Source organism: Mus musculus, chromosome 2 (genome assembly GCF_000001635.26).
Source record: "Mus musculus strain C57BL/6J chromosome 2, GRCm38.p6 C57BL/6J".
NCBI classification, from domain to species: Eukaryota; Metazoa; Chordata; class Mammalia; order Rodentia; family Muridae; genus Mus; species Mus musculus.
In genome coordinates this window covers 152481767-152495945 of record NC_000068.7, presented here as the reverse complement: position 1 = coordinate 152495945, position 14179 = coordinate 152481767, and the positions used below count along the sequence as shown (strand labels likewise).

Here is a 14179-nt window from a genome sequence, read left to right as displayed (position 1 = left end):
GGCCAGTTTTGCAAAACCAAAACTGCAGGATCTTCATGACACAGGACAACAGCAGGATATCTGAGGGAAGTCCGGATGAGCATCCAGTATTGATAGCACAGAAGAAGCCAGAGGCCTTGAACCTGACCGTTTCAATGAATATTTACAAGTAGGGTTGTGTGGACAAAAGGGTGTACTGTGTGACACACTGACACGCACCACAGCTTCCAAAGCAGAGGTTTTTTAAAATTAGTTGCTTTGATTGGATATTTTCTTTATTTACATTTCAAATGTTTTCCCCTTTCCAGGTCTCCCCTTCGGAAAGCCCCTATCCCATCTCACCTCCCCCTCCCTCTATGAGGGTGCGCCCCCACCCACCCATGCACTCCCATTCTCCTGCCCTGGCATTCCTCTGCTCTGAGGCATTGAACACCCTCAGGCCCAAGGGCCTCTCCTCTCACTGATGTCCAACAAGTCCATCTATGTCACATGTGGCCGGCTCCATGAGTCTGTCCATGTCCATTCTTTGATTGGTGGTTCAGTCCCGGGAGCTCCAGGGTGTCTGGCCTGTTGACACTGTAGCTCCCTCCATGGGGCTGCAAACCCCCTCAACTCCTTCAGTCCCTTCTCCAACTCCTCCATCAGGAATGCTCCAACATGTAATAAGGACACATATTCCACTATGTTCATAGCAGCCTTATTTATAATAGTCAGAAGCTGGAAACAACCCAGATGTCCCTCAACAGAGGAATGGATGCAGAAAATGTGGTACATTTACACAATGGAGTACTACTCAGCTATTAAAATCAATGAATTTATGAAATTTGCAGGTAAAATTGGTTTTTTTTATTTTTTATATTTCGTTTTCTTTTGAAGGGAGGTTGCAAGGGCAGAAGGCAGCTATGGAGGGATGGGGAGATGAGTGCAATTGGGGTGCGTGATGTGAAATTCAGAAAGAATCAAGAAAAAGTTTGAAAGAAAGAGAGAAAGAGAAAGGAAGGGAGGGAGGGAGGGAGGGGCAGCAACAGACTGTGTCAAGCAGTGGTGACACATGCCTTTAATCCTAGAATTCAGGAGGCTGAGGCAGATAGATCTCTGTAAGTTCAGGCAAGTTTCAAGACAGCTAGAGCTACACAGAGAGACCCTGTCTACAAGAAGGAAGAGAAGAAAAAATAATAAAAATTAAAAATTAAATTAAATTAAACTAAAAAAATGGGAGGGGAGGAGGAGGAGGAAAAACAGACTGGAAAACAACAACAACCCAACTTTGTGCTGCTTAAAGAGGGGGTGGGGGGAGGGGCAGCCCTTGCTAGTGGGAATGTGAAGCTGAATTCGTGCAGTCACTATAAAGATTAGTATGATTGTTTCTCAAAAACAGACAAACTGAGCTCTCCTAGTGGTCCAGGTATCCCAGGGAGATACTATGTTAAATAATCCACATAAAGAAAAGGAATACTTCCTGTTCTGTAATGGAAGCTTTTAGAAGTCAACCTACAAATAAGATAAAGCTTGCTGAGGAGGGAGTGATAATAGGTTGGGTTTGATAAGGCATGCAGATGTGTATACAGAAAGAGATCACAGTGAACTACATTAATATGTACACTTACCAAGTGCTAATTAAAACACTTGGTAGCACATGACTTTAATCCCAGCACTTGGGAGGCAGAGGCCGGCAGATTTCTGAGTTCAAGGCCAGCCTGGTCTACAGAGTGAGTTCCAAGGCAGCCAGGGCTATACAGAGAAACCCTGTCTCAGAAAAACAAAACAAAAAAACAAAAATGAAAACAGCAACAACAACAAACACATTAAGGGTCAGGGTCTCATATAGCTGACTCAGAAATTGCTATATAACCCAAGTTGGCCCTGGACTTCCATTCTGTCTACCGCAGCCTCCGAGAGCTCTCAAGATCACAAGAGTGTGCCACTGTACCCAGACTGTGCTGTATTTTAAAAGATGTATGTATTTTTATTCTATGTGTGGGAGTGCTTTGCCTGCATGTATGTATGTGCACCAGGGGCAGTTGGAGGTGAATCTGATCAAGACATAGCGTGTACACATATAAAACTGTCTAAGGTAAAACAAAAGGTATTCTAAAAAATAAATTTAAAATTTCCATTATATGTTCTAAATCTGTAGAATAAATATATAATTTGCCAACAATGTCTCCTGGCCTGTGGCTTGCCTCTTCATTTTCATGTCCTATAGTATTTATTTTTAAGAATGATGAAATCAGATCATTGATACTTTTGAATGCATGCCTTTGGATAGTTTTAATAGTCTTGCTAAACCGAAGGTCACAGAGATTTATATTTTCAGAAGAAAACTTATAGAAAGAAGTTTAGAGGCTTTGGTTCAGCTCCTTCATTAAGGATTTGAATGGCTGAGAGTCAGTTTTAAAAGTAGTCTTTGAAAAGTTCTTAAGGGTGATATGTATATGTATATGATGTATATGTATATGTATATGTATATGTATATGTATATGTATATGTATATGTATATGTATATATATGGATAACTTGCTTGCACTCGTGAACAATATGTATGGATAACTTGCTTGCACTCGTGAACATGTACCACATTTGTGCCTGGTTCCTGAGTCTGCCAGCAGGAGGTGTCAGAGCCACTGGAAGTCGAGCTGTAGAAGGTTGAGAGCCGCCATGTAGTGGTAGGAATTAAACAGAGATCGTCTGCAAGAATAACACGTGCTCTTAATGGCTAATCCACCTCTCCAGTGACTTCATAAATATACAGGTGGTTGGGGCTGCTGACACATGCCTGTAATCCCAGAATTTGGATGGCTGAGGCAGAAAAATGCCGAGTTTGAGGCAGGCCCAGTCTACATAGTGAGATCCTACCTCAAACTCAGAAAATAGCATCTTCAGTTTATTATTTATTTATTTATTTATTTTAAAAATCACTTCAGCAGGAGGCCTTCAATTAGCCAACCCTGTTAATGCTAGCACCTTTGTGTGTTGGAGAGGCGTCCAGGCTCCTGTTGTACCCTGGGCCAGGTTTGGAAGAATTGTGGATATTGGGACTTTGTTAGGAAAACAGTGGAATACTCTAAGCACTGCTTAATGGGCCATCCTAGTAGAACCATGGAAGACGGTGGTTCTAAGGGTGGTTTGAACTGTGGCTCAAGAGGCTTCAGGGGAGAAGAATTTTAGTATGTTGCCTAAAGATAGTTCTTGTGATATTTTTAATGAAGAATGTGGCTGCTTTTTGCCTTTGTCTAAAGAGTCTGCCTGAGGCTAAAGTTTTGAGATTTAGATTAATAGCACTGGCAAAGGAAATCTTTAAACAGCCTAGAATAGACTCTGTTGTGTCATAAAAAGAGCAAGATGAGCAAGGAAAAATACAAACCGTATGGTTCAAGGACAAAGGGGGGGGGGGGCACCAGGAAGTGAACCAAAACCAAATCCTGGAGATAAAGGTTAAAGATATTGAATGGAATTAAGGGAGTGATGACCTCAGGCAAGACCCCGCTCAGCTAAGCTTCCATCTTGTTAAAAAGGAACTGAAGTACAGTTTAGATCCAGGTGTGATGGTTCAGGCCTTTAATCCCAGCACTCAGGAGACAGAAGCACGCAGATCAATTCAAGGTCAGTCTGGTCTAAAATGAGGTTTCGGCAGTGAAGGAAACAATCAAAAACAGAAATCTGGTGAAGATTGAAGGTATAACCGAACAAGCAGCTCATGTTCCAGCCCCAGCAAACAGGTGAGCTTGGCAGCTTCAGCCACGTGGTTCTGGCTTTAGAGTCAAGGATAGGAGAAAGGCATTATGGAATCTCCCTCAGTGACTAAGGAAAGCTACTGAGGCCAGGCATATGTCAGGGATGTCCCTGTGTGGAGGCCAGAGAGGCCATTGTGGGAAGCCTGGATTGCCTTTAAGACCCCAAGATGTTGGAGATGGCACAGCCATGGGATACCTGCAGAGGAAAGCTGCTAGCAGGGAGTGGAACCAGCCCAGGAGAAAGCAGTTTGTTGCAGCCAAGCATTTTGACATCAGACATGGAGCCATAGAGTTTGGAGTTTGTCCAGATGGTTTTGGGTCTAATATTTCTTTACTATGCTCCCTTCCTTACATTTTGGAACAGTAATGTATATCCTGTGTCATGGCCTTGTTGGAGAAAGTGTATCATTTGGGGGCAGGCTTTGAGAGCTTCTCTGCTCAGGCTATGCCCAGTGTAGCACACAGTCTCATTCTTCTGCCTGCAGATGAAGATGTAGAACTCTCAGTTCCTTCTCCAGCACCATGTCTGCCTGCATGCTGCCATGCTTCCTACCATGATGATAATGAACTAAATCTCTAAAACTGTAAGCCAGTTTCAATAAATGTTTCTTTTATAAATGTGTGGTGGTTGTGGTGTCTCTCACAGCAATGAAGCCCTAGCAGAAACAATCATAAAGACTTTGCTTGAAGAGTAGATTAGATTTCCTATGTGCACATATACAGAAGAACCTGTCATTTCTAGGGGTACAATTCTGCACGCACACACAGAGCCCATTTTCCAGTATTTTAAATGGGAAAATATATGAAAATTTTATACAAAAAAAAATCTGAACTCTGTTTCCAGAAATGTAACAAAAACATAAATAAATACCCAAAGAGAATCGATGGCACGTTTTAAAGGGATACACAAATCACTGTGGGCGTCTCTCTCACCGCTGCCAAAACTCATCTTCACAGCTCCTACTGATGATGGGTGAGATTTTCAAAGTCTTTCCACATTTCCGAGGTCCTACAAATGATAGACTCTGACTCTAGACTTGTCTTACACATTGCCTTGTTAAATGTGGATTCTTAATGTGGCTGGAGAATTTCTGGGGCCAGAAAAAAAAAAAAAGGCTTAGCCTGTAAGAACACTTGCCACACAGACAAGATGACCTGAACCCACCCCTCAGAGCCCATGGTCAAATGAGAGAAACAACTCCCCCAAACTTGTACTCTGACCTCCTCTCATGAGCCAAGGCTCCCACATCATATTATACATACATGCATCATATACATGCAATGATGATAATAATAATTGGGTCGGAGAGATGGTTCTGCAGTTAAAAGGCCTTGCAGCTGTTGCAGAAGATCTGGGTTTGGGTCCCAGAACACACACATGTTGGCTCCTTTGACCCCTTCTTCTGACTTCTGCAACAAGCTCCTGTGATCATGTGGTACACATATATATACTCAAGCTCACACACACACACACACATTGAGCATTAAATAAACATAGATATTTTTAAATAAACTTTAATTTTGAAAAGACTATCTCAGTTCCCAGATCATCCACAGAGGGGGTCACCTGCTCAATTAATAGACCGTAGCTTTGATTCTTCTCTGTGAAAAATGGGGTAAAGAAAAGAACCACATGCATATATAGATACAGATGGCGATGCCGAATTTATATGCAGAAAAGCACAATACGTATAAAGACTCGGGGCTTCAGGAGAACAGACGGACACATGAACAGATAGTGTATACCCTGCAGTGAGCTGAGCCCTCTGCTAACACAGGCGACTGTGAAGCCCTCGGGTGTAACTCTCCAGCCATGAGAGTGTCATAGAAATGCCTCCTACAGTTCTTGCCTGTAAGTCACCCAGTGCTTTAATAGAGCTCACACCTCTGAGCCTTCCTACTTCCCTGAAGGCATGGCTAGTGCAGGCCTCTGGGTGGTGCTTTCTCAATCAGAGCTGCTGGCCAATGGACTGAGGTCATGGTTGACACAGTAGCCTTTATTCTTCTGCTCTACTGGCTGAGCCCAGGCTCCTCCTAAAGTGACAGTAAAGATCTGCATTCAGAGACATACTGCCTGAGAGTCTTGGACTCCATAGAACCTACTGCCTACTGACAGGAGCCATGAAGTCCCTACTGTCTACTCTTGTGATCATTATGTTCCTGGCCCATTTGGTCACAGGTAAATGCAAACTCTTGGGGAGAAGGAAACACTAGTCAGCCTAGAACAGGATCTTCCACATGAGTCCCTAACGTCCAGTAAACTGTGGAGCGGGGTCTTCGCTGGGAGGGAGCTATGGTTCCTCAAGGTTCTCCAAGGACAGCCTGCTCTGTGATCGGAGCTTGGGGAAAAGGAACGGGAACCCAGGACTATTCCCAACAGAGGCAGAGGAGCTGTGGCATCTAGAGTCCCCCTGTCCTGTCACTTGGGGCCAGTCCTGTTGATATCACTTTGAGGGCCATGAGGATGTCTCAGTAGTATTACTTCCCTGCTCCTCTTTGGTGTTGTAGTCCTGGTTCCTGATTATAGGACTGGAATGGTAGATAAGGGGAGACATAGCTGATGTGTGGGTATGGGGAGCCATAGGAGACTGTACAGGACAGCTCTGTCTACACGGGCATTCTCCTTTCTTCAGGTTGGTTGGTTGGTTTTGAGTCAGGCTCCTGCTGTGCAGACCAGGCAAGCCTTGAGCTTGTGATCTTCTTGCCTCTGCTTCTGAAGTTCTGGGGTTACAGGTGCACACACCACCACACTCTGCCAGTTGTGTTTTGCTTCGTTAATTAACTTACATATTTTGAGACATGGCCCACTCCATGACCTAATCTAGCCTCAAGCTCACCATCTACTCACCTCTGCCTCCTGGGTGCTGAGCTTTGCGGCATGGGGCACTGCCATGGCTTTTATTTTATTTCATTTTTGCAGAGCTAAGGCTCACACTCAGAGCTTGCTCTTGTTAGGCTTCTGGCCTTGGGCTACACCTGCAGCATCTCTTCACTCAGAGACAGGGTTTCTCTGTATATCTCCAGCTGTCCTGGAACTCAATCTATAGACCAGCCTGGCCTCGAACTCAGAAATCTGCCTGCTTCTGCCTCCCAAGTGCTGGGATTAAAGCCGTGCGCCACCACTGCCTGGCTGCATTTCTTCACTCTTAATTGGCATGCAATTATACATATTTGTGGAGTGTAATGTGATGTTTTTATACAATTCATAATGAAATAGATCAAATAAAGAGTAGTTAGAATATAGTATCTGTCACCGTAAGCATCACATAAACACTCACTATAAACATTCATATCCTTTGTAGTGGGAACACTCACAACCCTCTTCCCACTGTATTGATGCACACAGCACATTGTTATGAAGAATAGCTCTCCTACTGAATAACCATACAATCTGCCTGTCTGTGACTCTATAGTTTATAGCCACAAAACCTGAACAAAAACCAAGAAGTGTTTTAGCAATAAAGAAACTTGACAACCCTTTATCTCTACTAACACTTCTAAACATTATGACCAGCAGATATACATCTGTAACCTGCTTCCTGTCCTTTGCTCTTGATTAGAGTGTATTAATTGTACAGAATAACTTGGCTTTCTGAATTCCCAGATTATCAACAGAATGGCAAACTGTTCAACCAGTAAACAATAGCATAGAGTTTTCTCTGAAAAAAAATGCAAAGAATTCGCTTATGCACATATGTAGTCCCAGCTGTCTAGATTGCATGTGCAGAAGAGACCCAGTACACGGTAAACAGTCACAGAACAGGGAGAGGGCTGGACAGAGAGCTTCCTCTGTCTCTATAAGTTTCGTCAGTTCCATCAGTCCAAGGCTGTTATTTTCTCTACATCAATTGGCAAGTTTGTAGTTTTAATTCTTCTATGTCATTTTCTTACAACATTATTCTGCTATCTGTTATAGACATCCACTTGGAGAGCCCCTTCTTGTGCTACTATGGTGGTTTGTAGTGTAGATCATTGTAAATAACACCATACAATTTGACGTGTGCGTCGCTGGGAACTTCCCTGACCCTATAGGCAAAGAGTGGGAGTTCTATTGCTCTGTCCAAGGGGGTCATTTCTCTTCTATCACCTGGCCTGTCTGCTGCTAATGGTAATAGAGTACACGAGTTGCATGTTTTACTTTTCTGCTTCAGATTCCCTACAAGTGTTAAAAGACATTTTCTATTTCTATTTTCTATTTATTTAAATATCTTATAAAATGTTTGTTGCCTCTAAGACTTTTATTTAAGAGACAAAGTTTTCTTTTTGCAGGACACTCCTCTAGTCCTCGGAGGAGGGTGAGCAGCTAAGATCTATGACCAATGATTGGTTCAATGGACCAGCCACTGACTGTCAACCACACACATCCATCCACGGGACCTCTTGTCTCTGTCTCTGTCTCTGGCTATTTTTCTTCGTTTGCTGGCTGCTTTGCCGCCCCAACTCTCTGATCTTAAGGTTTCTAGACTTTGCCTTCTTGTTCATTATCTTATTCCAAAAATCTTGCCAAGTTCTTGATATTGACCTCAGGAATGAGTTAAGGCACAAAAGGTGAGGTAAGGACTAGTCTTGGAATCTCTTTTTGATCCTTATACATTCCAACACATAGTGTGGTAGTCCACAGTTACATATGATGTGGACATACACACAGGTACCCCTGAGAGGAGTCTCCCTAATAAACATATTCCTCACCATCAGTTGCAAGGGTCACTCCTATAGTCTCAGTACTCAGGAAACTGAGGCAGGCTAGCCTGAGCTACATAGTGAAATGTCTCAAAACAACAATAACAAAAATTATAGAATGCACTTACAGCTCAGTACACATAGAGGTATATACAGAAAGAGATAGGTATAGAGTTCATTATATAAATATGCAAGGAATTTGTATGCTTATCTTTCCAAAATCATCTGCACTTTAGAAGATTTATTTTCTATTTTATGTTTTTGTGTTTGTTTGCTTGTGTGCATGTGGACTACCAGGGTGCAGTACCCATAGCGGCCAGAAGAGGGTGTCAGATTCCCTGGAACTGGAGTTAGACAGCTGTGACCTGCCATGTGGTTATTGGAAACTGAACCCTGGTTCTCTGCAAGAGTAGCACTGAGCCCTCTCTCCAGACCCGAAGTGTCTGCTTCTAACAAGGCAATGTGTAAGACAAGTCTAGAGTCAGAGTCTATCATTTGTAGGACCTTGGAAATGTGGAAAGACTTTGAAAATAGCACCCATCATCAGCAAGATGTGTGTTTTGGCAACGGTGAGAGAGACGCCCACAGTCCCACAGTGATTTGTGTAATCTCTCTCTCTCTCTCTCTCTCTCTCTCTCTCTCTCTCTCTCTCTCTCTCTCTGTGTGTGTGTGTGTGTGTGTGTGTGTGTGTGTGTGTGTGTGTGTGTGTTTCGAGACAGGGTTTCTCTGTGTAGCCCTGGGTGTCCTGGAACTCACTCTGTAGACCAGGCTGGCCTCAAACTCAGAAATCCACCTGCCTCTGCCTCCCAAGTGCTGGGATTAAAGATGTGTGCCACCACTGCCCAGCTTGCATTCCCTTTTAAAATGTGCCATTTCTTCTCTTTGGGTATTTATTTGTTTTTGTTACATTTAAGGAAACAGATTTCAGATTTTTTTTAATAAAAAATTTCATATATTTTTCCCATTTAAAATACTGGAAAATGGGCACCATGAGGGCGTGCAGAATTCTAGCCCTAGATATGACAGGTCCTCCTGTATATGTGCACTTAGGAAATCTAATTTTCTCTTTAGAGAAAGTTTACATGATTAAGAAAACTAGAGCCTAGGGGAAACAGTGCTCAGAAGGCAGATGCTGTTGTTCCTGGATTTTTGAGACAGAGTCTCTCTCTATATAGACTGTGCTGTCCTGGAACTTCTGTAGTCCAGACTAGCCTGGAACTCACAGAGATCTGTCTGTCTCTGCCTTTGCCTCTGAGCTTAAAGGCACTGGCCACAAAGCCGTGCCTTGGCATGGTTTCAGCTATCTGCTCAGTACCTGGGCTTGATGGCTTTCTTTCCTCCCTGCAGGTGGCTGGTATGTGAAAAAGTGTGCAAACACATTGGGCAACTGCAGGAAGATGTGCAGAGACGGGGAGAAGCAGACGGAACCTGCAACGAGCAAATGTCCCATAGGAAAACTGTGCTGTGTTCTGGACTTCAAAATTAGTGGTCACTGTGGGGGCGGTGGACAGAATTCAGATAATCTTGTCACAGCAGGTGGGGACGAAGGGAGCAGCGCAAAGGCCAGCACTGCTGCAATGGTTGGTGCTGCTGCAATGGCTGGCACTCCCACAAAGACCAGCGCTCCCGCAAAGACCAGCGCTCCCGCAAAGACCAGCACTACCACAAAGGCCAGCAATGCCGCAAAGGCCAGCACTACCACAAAGGCCAGCAATGCCGCAAAGGCCAGCGCTGCCACAATGGCTGGCAATACCACAAAGGTCAGCACTGCTGCAATTGCCAGCACTCCCGCACAGGCCAGCACTCCCACAAAGGCCAACTCTACCTGAACACTACTGCCTCTTTTCTCCTGACCTAATATCCCTGGTTGATTAAAGCCAAGAGGCCTAAGTCAGTGTTGATTTCCTCTCTAAAGCCCTTTCCCACAATGCCGCCTTTCAGCCACGTTTGCCAAGTCACCCTGCCTCCTCACTTGTGGCAGTTCCAGGTTGGGGATCCAAATTAGAGAGAGGTGGGCCATAAGAGGGGTTAGTCTCCAAGCCCCACTGAGGGCTGAGAAGTAGAAGCCTGACATAGAACAAGCAGAGCAAGTACAGACCTTCAGTATGTCCCTGGCCAGGAGTGGTAAGCTTTATTGTACAGGAAGTTTAGGGAAGGACGATGCAGACGCTGGGCCTCACACTCCTTCCTGTCCCAGGAAGCAACAGGAGCAACCCAGAGTGTATGCTCCAGCATACAAAGGCACTAGGGACTGGCAAATTGGAGGTCTCCTGAGGAAGCGATTTTCTATGAATTAAAGGCCATATTTTCTTTTTTGAGATAGGATCTCACTATGTAGACCGAACCAGCCTGAAACATGGGATTTCTCGGTGTCAGCCCTCCATACACTGAGATTACAGGCCTGCACCTCCAGACTGAACCACCTATATATTTATGAAGTGATTGGAAGTACCAAAAAGTGCCTGCAGGGCCTGGAGAGGTGGTTTGGCATTGCTCTTGCTGAGAGCCAGTGTTCAGTTCCCAGCACCCACACGGCAGCTCCCAACCTTCTGCAACTCCCCTTCGAGTGGCTCTGACTCTGTCTTCTGGCCTCTGTGTGAACAAGGCACTAATGTGGCGCACATACATGAAAGCAAGCCAAACAGGTATACATATAAAAAAATTTTTTTTGAAGAATTACCTAAAGAATTCTTTGAAGAGTCCTTTCATATGTTTGACTTCCTACACCAATCCAGGTCCTGATACAGTAGCTCACATACCAGAAGAACAAACGATTTCTAAATATTAGGGACCTGAGACACTGTGGCGTTATCTGATCATTTTCTATCCCTTGGGAATTCTGAATTTTAGCTTTTAGCTTAGGTAGGAAGAGATACCAAGGACTTTGGCGTGACCTGAAGACTGAGTAAGATACTCACCTTGAGTAACAGGGTTTCCTAAATGCAGACCTGGGAGAATTCCAGTGCGGCAACCGCTGGATAAAGAGCAGGAAGTGCGGTCCGCTGCACTTTTGGGGCACCTGCGGTTGGGTCGTCATGTCTGCCTGTTAATCTTTCTGATTACTTGAGGATGACAGGATGGGACTAGGCATGTTCCATCCTTGCCATACTAACGCACTTCTAACTTTAAAAGGGATGAGGGGGCTAGGAAGAGTCTCGGTAAAAGCATTTGCTGCGGAAACACGAGTTCTGTCCCCCAGGCTCCATAAAAAGAACTGGCGTGGGCACAGAAGCACTTATAACCCAGCAACCCAGCGTTGTGGGGAGGAGCAGAGGCAGGAGGATTGCGTGGGCTTTGGGTTCAGTGAGAGACCCTAACTCCAAGGAATAAGATGTAAATGATAGACTCAGTGTCCTCTAGCTTCCACGTGGGCATATAGGCACTGTGACAATACACACACACACACACACACACACACACACACGATTAGTTTATGCTCTGACTTCCTAAGAAACCAAAGATTTACTGTAGACGCCTAACAGTGGAAGAAAACCATTGGGCACAGCGGTCATCTCCAATATGGATGAGTCTGTGAGTTCTATTAGTGTATAGTCACTTGAGCCTGGTCCAGTTACTAATAGATCCAGATGCCTCCCGTCCTCTCTAATGCCTGTCCCTCGGAGTTATTACCAAAGCCTCCCACGTTTTGCTCTGTACTCCTTTCACACATAAGGATCCTTCTCCTAAGGGGTAAGCCAGAGTTGCTCTTTTGAAACACAAATCTACCTAGTCCTCTCCACAAAGCAGCGTGAGTTTTAATGCACACCTCACCTTGGGATTGATTTGCTATTGGCTTCATCTCTTTCCACTTACCCCTGCCTGGGGGTTGGGTGGCAGGGGAGGGGGTGGGAGAAGGTCCTTGTAATTCTTGTTAGCAATATAGATAACCACACTGTAGAATGAATGCTGCCACTTCTGAGGTTCCATTACCGTAACTAATCTGCAAGCTTTCATCAGCCTATTACACTCTATATCTGCTCATGACATTTGTCTAATAACGGGAACCATTTTTTTTTCTCGTCATGCCCTAACTAGAATTTGTACTAATTTTTTTTCTAATTTTTAAAATTTTGTATGTGCACAGGTAATGTGTGGGTATCAGAAGAATCCAGAAAATGGTGCCAGATACCTTGGAGCTGCCTGATGTGGGTGCTGGGAACAGAACTCAGGCCTTCTGCAAGAGAAATGGGCACACTAGTGACTCAGCCATCTCTCCTGCCTTTAAAGATTATATTTTTATAACTTAGTTTTATTTTTAATCGTGTGCCTCTGTGTGAGAGAGAGAGTGAGTGTGTGAGCTCACAGAAGACAGAAGAGGGAGTCAGATCCCTGGAACTGGAGTCACAAGCGGTTGTGAACCATGCAACCCTGGTGCTGGGAACAAACTCAAGCCTTCTGGATGAGCTGTGTATTGTTCGGGATTCTCTAGAGCAATGGAACTGATAGAATGGATCTAGCTATCAAAAGGGTATATAGTGGAGTAGATTACAGGCCAGCAGTGGCTATCTCCCGGTGGGAAATTCAAGAATCTGATCGTTGTTCAGTCCATGAGGCTGCATGTCTCAGTTGCTCTTCAGTCTGTGTTGGAATCCCAAAGAAGGGTTGCCTCAGCAGCAAGAGAGAGGAACTTGCCAGCGAGAGGGAGAGCAAGCAGGCAAGAAGCCTTTTATGTGGGCTGCCACCAGAAGGTGTGACCCAGATCTCCTGTGACTCTTCCAACCTCAAATGATGGAAATTGAGTACGGGTCTCCCCACCTTAAATAATCCAATCAAGAAAGATCCCACACAGGCATGTCCAGCTGCCTGGGTTTTCACTGGTGCCAGGTGTGGTTGGGTTGGTAACCAACATGGGTCACCATGTACAGTATGTCCTTTCAGCCTCTGTGCCATGTCGTCAGACCCATGGATTCTGCATTCTGTCTCACTGATGAATTAAATTGCCGTTCTTGATTGCCCCAAAGATCTTGGGTGTCACTGAAAGCTTACTTTCACTTAGTGTAGATCTTCCCCTGGAAAAGAAGTGTCTGTGTCCTTCTAAAGACATAGCTATGCTCGATGTCAGTACATGTGTAACAACTGGTAGGACAATATTTCCTCCTCTACCAGTGGCTGTCTTTGTGGACAGAACTCATAAACTCACACAACAGGATGGGCAATGAAAACAGGCCCCTTCAGAGAGAAGGGCAGTAGGGAAAGAAAGCATGCGAGTTTTGAAGATCAAACATATCTAGGGTCGGTTCTCTGTCAAATCAGATGTTTGCTTTTAGACGAGGGGCCAGTGATGTCCCATCTCTGGACATGTCCTTTTGAACATGAAGACTATTTGCTCCCACTGAAGGCACTTTGAGAATTACAGGAGTGGTGTATACTGCAGGGACTCAGTTACAGCTAATTGCTCATCCCTGGATGAGGGTTAACAAGAACTTTTCCGAGAGCCCTGCCTGTTGGACCATGGCTGCTCTGCATGTGATAATAAACCATGTTTCACCTACGGGCAATGTATTACCATGCAGAAGAGTGCGAGAGGTAAGGATCGCAGGCTCTCTTTGAACAGCCAGGTGCTCTTATAAGGCTCTTGGGGGCACTTGATGTGCTCGCTCCTTAGTAATTAAGTGGATTACTGCCTCAAAAAATACCTTAGGCCTGCGATCACTTTGACTGTGGGTAGCGACTCTAAGCTAAGGACTAATAACAGCCTCTTGTCTTCTTGCCTCCAGGCTCACCCTTCCTCATACCATGCTTGAACTTAAGCAGCAAATTGCCTTTGCTGCTGTGGTAAAAACCCT

General features: G+C 44.6%; 1 protein-coding gene across 1 annotated transcript; it reads left to right on the top strand.

The window, feature by feature from the left end:
* The first annotated feature begins 5807 nt into the window (after positions 1–5807).
* Defb22 (defensin beta 22) lies at positions 5808–10280 on the top strand. The gene is made up of 2 exons (NM_001002791.2): positions 5808–5892; positions 9741–10280. The coding sequence occupies exons 1-2, from the start codon at positions 5835–5837 to the stop codon at positions 10220–10222; spliced, it is 540 nt and encodes a 179-aa protein (NP_001002791.1). The 5' UTR covers positions 5808–5834; the 3' UTR covers positions 10223–10280.
* Positions 10281–14179: the final 3899 nt, after the last annotated feature.

Coding starts and splice junctions, on each gene's coding strand:
- Defb22 (NM_001002791.2), top strand. CDS start 5,835: ATGAAGTCCCTACTGTCTACTCTTGTGATCATTATGTTCCTGGCCCAT. Junction 5,893..9,740: donor CCTGGCCCATTTGGTCACAG/GTAAATGCAAAC, acceptor TCCTCCCTGCAG/GTGGCTGGTATGTGAAAAAG.